Below are 7,681 nucleotides of genomic sequence, written 5' to 3'. Positions count from 1 at the left end.
TTCAAACCATTTTAAGTTCACTTTATCTTAAAAATTATGCTAGGACTACTTCTGGCGACCATCTAGTTTTCCTTCATGTATCATCATCATTTTTATTTTTACCTGAATTTGCTTTGCACTCCAGTCCCCTATTGAACATGGGATATTACCATGACTTCCTCATTAAGTCCAAGAGCCTCACCTCAGTCCTTACGATCTTCGACTTCTTGGTAATTTATGGCAACTTAGAACTTAACATTTTTCTTCTAGAGTTGCTTGTTTTTGCTTTTCTTACCCCCTCACTTGCCTGTGCCTCTCCTGATTTTGGTTGTTTTTGCATCTATGCACAGTCCCTTGAAGTGCTCAGCTCCACTTACAAAGTGACGATCTTCATTTATTAATTCAACAAAAATAAGTTGAGTGACTACCAACAGGGCGTTGTGTTAAGTGTTACACATCACACTGAGCAACACAGGAACTACTTGTCCATCTAGTGTTTATGGTCTAGCAGGGAGACTGAAAGGAAACAAAGAATCACATAAGTAATCATTTGGCTACAGTTGAGGTAGGCACCAGAAGGAAAAGTACAGGATGCAGTCTGGGTGGCTCTTGAAAAAGTGTATTTAATGTCAGCCATGAAAGATTGGTAGGATTTTTTTTTTTTTTTTTTTTAATATATACATAACCAGAAGGGAAGAGCTATTTGAGTTGTACTGGTCCAAAGGCGAGAAAGAGCTTGGGGCCTTTAAGAAAACAGTGCAGTGGGACTAGAACGGATAGAACAAAGCAAAAATAGATGAAGCTATAGCCCAAGAAGTACGTGTATTCTATTCTACACTGACTGCAACACTACGCTATAATAGCTATGTTGAGCAAGCACCTGCTTGGTACCAGGCATCACATTTGGTCCTTTATAAAAGGTATTCTAATTTAATTCTCTTGTAGAGTTAGGAATTTATACTCCTACCTTACACTTGAAGAAGTAAGGACTGGAGAAATTAAATGATTTATTTATAGGATTACGTTTCTAGAAAGGAGTGGAAGAGATGATCGTTATGCATTCTACCACTCACGGTGAAAATAATTTACTTAAAAACCCCTGGTCACAAAGCCTACTTTTAAAACTTCCTTTTACTTTATTTTAAAAATTAGATTTAGAGACCCAAGTGAACAAGCAAGAAGACCAGAAACTCCTTCAAATAAACCTCTCTCAGTCAAAAGATAAAACACACATCACCAACTTTCGCGTCTTTCTCGGATAATTAATCTGACGAGTCTGTTTTAGTTCATCATTAATTGTACTAGAGACTCACATGTAAGTAAAAATAGATAACGGAACAACTCCGTGGAAGTTTTTTGATAAGGGTTTCATTGCAGATGTCATCCTTTTGCACCAATTTGGTGGTAAATATAGCTGCACCAATTAATAACACATTAAACATATATGCCCAGTACTGACTTTTCTAATTAACAAACACCCTTTTGAAATAAAATTTGTAACTAGTCAAACACTTTCTTGTGGCTAAAATCTATTACTATGCAATTACGTGCGTGTGCGCATGCACACACACACTTAATGAGACAACAGGTTCTGTAATACAAATTGCAGATTACAAAGTTAGCTGTTCTTTGCCACAGACTATTTTGAATGTGATCCTGATGTGAAAGGTAACCCATCACTGCACCGTCCGCCTGCGGATTTTACCCCGTAAAGATCTGGCCTCAACGTTTCCAGGTGTAGAAAGTAATCTTTACTTTTTATGTGAAAAGAATGTTCAAATTATCTCTAATATGGTTAGCAGCTTATTACAGTGACAGGAATGGAAACTGTGGCCTAAATTTTGGACTCGTAGTTTTATAATTTTAGAACACCTTTCCTATTCAAAGACAGAAAATGATGTACCACAGAGAGTAGGAACATGTGAAGGTGTGCCTCACTTTAATCCACTCGTATAAGAACTTCATTATTACCCTCGACTGTTTTAATTGTTAGGCTTCTCCCCAAAGGATAAAGTCTTAGGAATGATTAAGAACTGTTTTTTCTGTAGGTTAAGTGTTAAGCGACGTAAACAATAGTAGGTTTTAGGGGGAAAACATCACAGATACATAAAAATTTTATTGTACTCATTTTTTAATTTTGTATTTTTATTTATTTTAGGATATTATACAATTTTCAAAGCTAACAACAGAATCTTTTTTAGTATGTGTATTTGAAGCATAACAAAATAAAAGTATTTCACAAAAGGAGTCCGTATTACAGTACTATTGAAATATGAGACATAGGATAATTATGCTTTTGTGGGTTATGAACATAATACATTCATTTTAAAGAAAAAAACATTTAATATGAATAACATTTTGGTTAAAATAAATATCATGTCATGTAAATGTTAACAGCAACACCTGAAGTATATTGATACAAAAAAAGGTGTTTTGTAATAGGTACTACGTAGAATGGTGAAGCATTCATGAAATGGCTGTAATATCTTATTAAATTTACAATCACTGCACATTGCTGAGCACTTTATTTATATGGGGATATCCTTCTTCCACCATTCCTAAACCTCAGCATACAAAACAAAGTTACCCCACATTTTCCTCTGGGAAACTGGTACCAATGTCTAAATAAGGTTTAGAATCAGATGTACCTTTCATTTTACTCCTTCCCAATTCAACTGTTTTACTTAATCAGTACAAAATTTACCTATAAACAGAAATATAAAGAGGATATTTTATAGGTGATTATAAAAATTAAAACTTCTAATCATCTTCATAATTCTTTGAAATGATCTCATTCAAAATTAAAATTTGTTTTTTACACAGTGGTTTCTTCAGGAAAAAGTATGAACACTTAGATGAAAAAAAAAAAAAAAAAGATACAATACCCAAAACAAAAAGTTTCCACATGTAGAAAATAATAATGGACTTCCCTGATCATTAAATTCTTCCCAGCTACTTCCTTCTAGCAGAGAGATTCACTGAAAAGAAAAGCTTAAGTCTTTCCTTAAAAGTCACTATGAGGGGTTAAGCTAATGAATTTTAGATTCATGTATTTTTAAAGAATGCAAGAAAAAGGAGAGGGTTCCAATTACAGAAAAATTTTCTCTCAATCAATTATATTACAAGAAAATGAATAGGACACGAATGGTCAACAAAAATAATTCTACTCATACTACTGGAGACAAATCTGTGGATGCTCAGTGTAGAAGTTCTAAGTAGCTGGAATCTGGGAAAAACAATGTCTCCAGCCCTCATTGAAAGGACCACCCGTGTGTCCTTTGTCTCTCCCAAGGTAAAATTATCCTTCAGGAACCAGAACCGATTAGATTCTGGGGAGAAAAAAAAGTTTATGCTTTTGCCCTCTATAAACCACTTTTAAAGTTTACAAATGACCGGAAAGTATTCAAATGATTGTACAAAAACTACTTATATGAGCAAACAAAACCAGCAGTTGCATCGGCTAAAAGTAGGTGTTCTCTGAACATGAGGTTTTCACGTTGGCAGGATTATCCATCCCAGGGTTAGAAGGTGGCATGGGGTCCTTGAACAGTGACTGCCACTCGGCCTCTGGGCTTTCACAATTCTGTGAAGAACTGGTCGCCACTAACATGAAGGCATTCAGGGAAAACCGATCTCCACAACAGCATTTACTAAGCTCTGCCCCTTTCCTTCAACTAAATGAAGCGTTACCATCTCTGTCACCTTCATGCATGAATACAGTACTTTGCTTAAAAGCTTCTTAACAGAAATGTTAATATCATAAAAATTCTGGCTGTGGTAATGGCCACTTTTCATTGCTTTAAACATATTCTAAAATTACAACCTTGTCGAATGAATCAGAACGGTGTCAACATTCACAGGTACAGTACAACATACATCCTTTCTTCTTCTCTAACAAGACAAAATTACACACATACAGGGTGGCCCAAATCTTAAAAAGTTAAAAAAAAAAAAAATAATGTTTTTCATCCAGGAAAAGTGATGGTATACCAAATATTTTTTTAAAAGGGTATTATGTTCTCAGAAAACCTGACACATAATGGATAAAATGCACATACAATATAAATAAGTAACTTGAAGAATACAAAAAAAATTTCTGAAGGGGACCAATCTGAACTTCAATAAAATCTCTGAATAAAAACATATGCTTACACCTATAGTGTACAATTATGAAGAGAGAACTTAAATTTATAAAGAACTTGAAATATAGTACTGCAAGATTATTCAAAGAAGATTTTTCAAATGTACAAACAATAATAAAAACACAAAAAGAGCCTCGGGCAATGTGCAACTTTCAAAATTACTATCACACCAGCCAAACAAATCCTTAACCACTTTTTAAATGGATTCATTTATACCACTTTAACGCAAAGAGAATATCAAAGATATTAAAACAAAACAAAATAAAGCAAAGAACTCTTCAGTGTCTGACTCACATTTTGTCCCCCAATTTTTTTCACATTTAATAGTTGCATTTTGAAAGTTATTATAAGCTAAGAATTTGAAGTGTTTCTCAGTTTATGTCTACATTTATCTTAAGAATGGTATTTGAAAACTACAACGCTAAGAACTAAAACACATACTTCAAACTTTTAAAAGTAAAATAATCACAAAAGTTCACAATCGTGTTAATCTCAGATGTTCATAAATGACACAAAAAGCAAACGAGTCACGTGTTCAGATACTTTTCCTCAGGTTACAAGTCTATCTTGATGGGTGCCAAGCCTCACCTTCAAAATTTGGCACTGTGGATCTATCTGAACACAATTTATCCGCAAAAAAACTCTAAATATTTCTAAAGACCCTTAGTCATTAAAACCCATTAAATTTCCTTTACTCTCCTAACATGCAATTCGACTCTCCAAAGTCACGTGGGGTTTGCAAGAAGGTGACTTAAACGGGTACAAAATGAAGCTTATATGAAAACTGGTTAAGGATTCAAAGCACATTAGCTCTGAAATATTAATCTTAACACCCAGACAAAAACGGGGAGGTACGGTTTGCACAAAAATACTTTAAATTATTTGGGCGATGTTCTTCATGATCTTCATGTATTCAGCTGCTTGCGGTGTACTCATGCATCCTCTTTGCTACGTCATATACGTAGACGATGTCTGGTCGCTTCTCTGGATCTGGGTTGATGCACATATTCACTAACTGTCGTAGCTACAGAGAAAGAAAACACAAGATGCTTTAGAAAACCATTGCCATAAGTTATTAAAAATATTCTGACTAGATACAGATTGATAAGGAAAGTACATTTTCTGACTGAATATTCGTATGTGGAATTTAAAAAAACAAACCAAATGAGCAAAGGAAAACAAAAAGAGACAGACAAAACAAGAAACGGACTCTTAACTATACAGAACAAACTGACGGTTACCAGAGGGGAGGTGGGTGGGAGGATGGGGGAAATAGGTGTGGAGATCAGAGTACACTTATGATGAGCATTGAGTAAGGTAGAGAAGTGTCGAATCACTGTATTGTACACCCGAAACTAATATATTACTGTATGTTAACTATACTGGCATGGAAATTAAAAATTAAAAAAAAATAAGATATATGACTGCTGTCAATGATTTTACAATTAGTTGAAAACTCTGAGAAGTATGTATAGTCATTGGTATTAATATCAAGCAAAATGTATTGTCTACAATCATAGGCTTTAAAATAATTTTATTATTTTTCAAAGAAGCTTAATTAGAAGATCGTAGTCATGAAGGATAACAGGTTTTTAACTCTAAGGCTCCAAATTAACTGAAGACATATACGCGTTTATTTGATGTAGGATGTACTACATTAGCTGCAACTGTAAGTTTATATTTTCGCAATTATATAGTATATATCTATAGATCTAAATTTTTATGAGGCACAGAGTAGATCAGCTATCATATGCACTTATCACACACTCTTTTATATAAATATAAAATGTTTTTATTAGTTTCATATTAAAGAAAAACACTCTTCTGAACTAAGAGTAATAAATTACAAGCAAGGTGAATTATGAATAGTATTCTAATCCTCATCTCCATGAAGCAGGGTTAGCATCTTCACTTTATAGATAAGAGAGCTGAAGTTTACTTATTTACATTGCTTATTTACATTACAGAAAATATGCACATTCAATAAATTTAAAAAATGTATACCCTCCTCCCATCTGGTCCTAGAGCCGCTGAGTAGAAGAATATGGGATTTCTTTCTCAATTCCAACTGCCATCAGTTTATGAGACTATGTGTCTTCATAACACTGTATAAGGTCTTTCACAGATGATAAGCCAAATCAAGAGGAAGGGCCAGTTTCATTTGCTTTGTAAGTATGTCTTGAGAAATAATTTAGGTATTTTGAAAACTTGCATTAACTCTTTCTGGCCAGTTATTACCATGTAGTAAATGGTAATGGTAATGTTACTCCCACTGAGAGAGGGTCTGAGGATTTAAATTTCTATTCCTTGCAGTGCAGCAGACAATAGAATTCAAAATCCGTAAGGGGTACAGCAATAGCAAGGCATTTTATTATGGTGATCTAAGAGAAATTTAAATCAGAATGAGGTTGGCATTTTACCCATTAAAATAAAAACAAATACATCCCATTATACACAATACAGAAAACAGTAGGAAAAGCATTTATAAGGATACTTATATTTAAAAGATAATGTGTTCTAACAGGTCACCTAGTTGTCAGATATTTTGTTTAGAGATAAAAATGACCAAAAAAAAAAAAAAAAAAGCAGAAAAGATGACAACAAAAAAAATATAATTGTGATACAAAAATTCATTCTATTGAACCAAAATGCAAGTAGATGTAATAGCAATTTTTGACGGAATAAAACTGGCACATCCTTCAAACCAGTCCAGAAGCCTTATATTTTCAGCTTAATACTTCAGAATTGGGTGACATTTCCAACCTACTGTAGCAAATGGTCACGTTCTCCTGTCCAGAGGAGAAGGTGGCCAAGATTAAAGATAGATGGATGTAAGTTTAGCTGAAGAGGACAGTGATTCTCTGGCTCTCCAAAGTAGAAAGATGAGAACCAGGAATAATAAAGGAGGAGAGAAGTAAAGTATAAGGTAAATGGAGAGGTAGTGGGGTTAGCAGCTGAGCAATTGCTTTTTAACCTCCCCTCCCCACTTAAGGATAGCCTTTATAAGGACAGGAGAATCAGAAACTCTGCAGTAGACAGATTGAAAGCAATACAATGTTTGCTTTTTCTTTTTCTTATGTATGTGGTTCAACCTCCATCTGAAATGTAGCTCATTTTGTCATAAAGATTTATCTTTTCCAGAGAAATGTCTAACAAGTCACATAGCATAAAATCAGATATAAAATATGCATACCTCAAATTTTTTCCTAAACTTTATTATATCATAAATTAATAAAATATGAAAAGAAGATCCTATAACATGAAAATATGCTTTAGTAGTGATTCTCACTCGTCGGCCACCCCAATGTCTCTAGAGGCCCTACTTCGCAAGAGACAGACAATGCTGGCATTGGAGGACACTCCTGGTTAATCAGGTAAAGAACCAGTCCAGAAAGGAAGGCTTATTGTCCAGGATGGGAAATGAGAAAATGACTCATTTTTCTTCCTGACAATCTGACTCTTCTTTCCTTTCTGCCTCTCCCTTCATTCATTCATTCATTCATTCAATAAAATCTTATTGAGCATTTATTATGTGCCAGACAGTTTATTAGGTAGTAAGG

At 34.1% G+C, this 7,681-nt stretch overlaps 1 protein-coding gene across 3 annotated transcripts in view; it reads right to left on the bottom strand.

Annotated features, from left to right (window-relative positions):
• Nucleotides 1–2,339: 2,339 nt before the first annotated feature.
• Nucleotides 2,340–7,681, bottom strand: part of NEK7 (NIMA related kinase 7) — a 158,922-nt gene continuing 153,580 nt past the window's right edge. For all 3 annotated transcript variants that reach the window (XM_049634306.1, XM_049634308.1, XM_049634307.1), the window contains one exon: nt 2,340–5,145. In XM_049634306.1, coding sequence (XP_049490263.1) covers nt 5,035–5,145 — 111 coding nt within the window. In that variant the 3' untranslated portion in view covers nt 2,340–5,034. The remainder of the gene's footprint in view (nt 5,146–7,681) is intronic.

The sequence above is a fragment of the Panthera uncia genome, chromosome F1, assembly GCF_023721935.1.
Source record: "Panthera uncia isolate 11264 chromosome F1, Puncia_PCG_1.0, whole genome shotgun sequence".
Lineage (NCBI taxonomy): Eukaryota > Metazoa > Chordata > Mammalia > Carnivora > Felidae > Panthera > Panthera uncia.
Note: the sequence above shows the minus strand (reverse complement) of the source record. Positions and strands in the feature narration are given on the sequence as shown.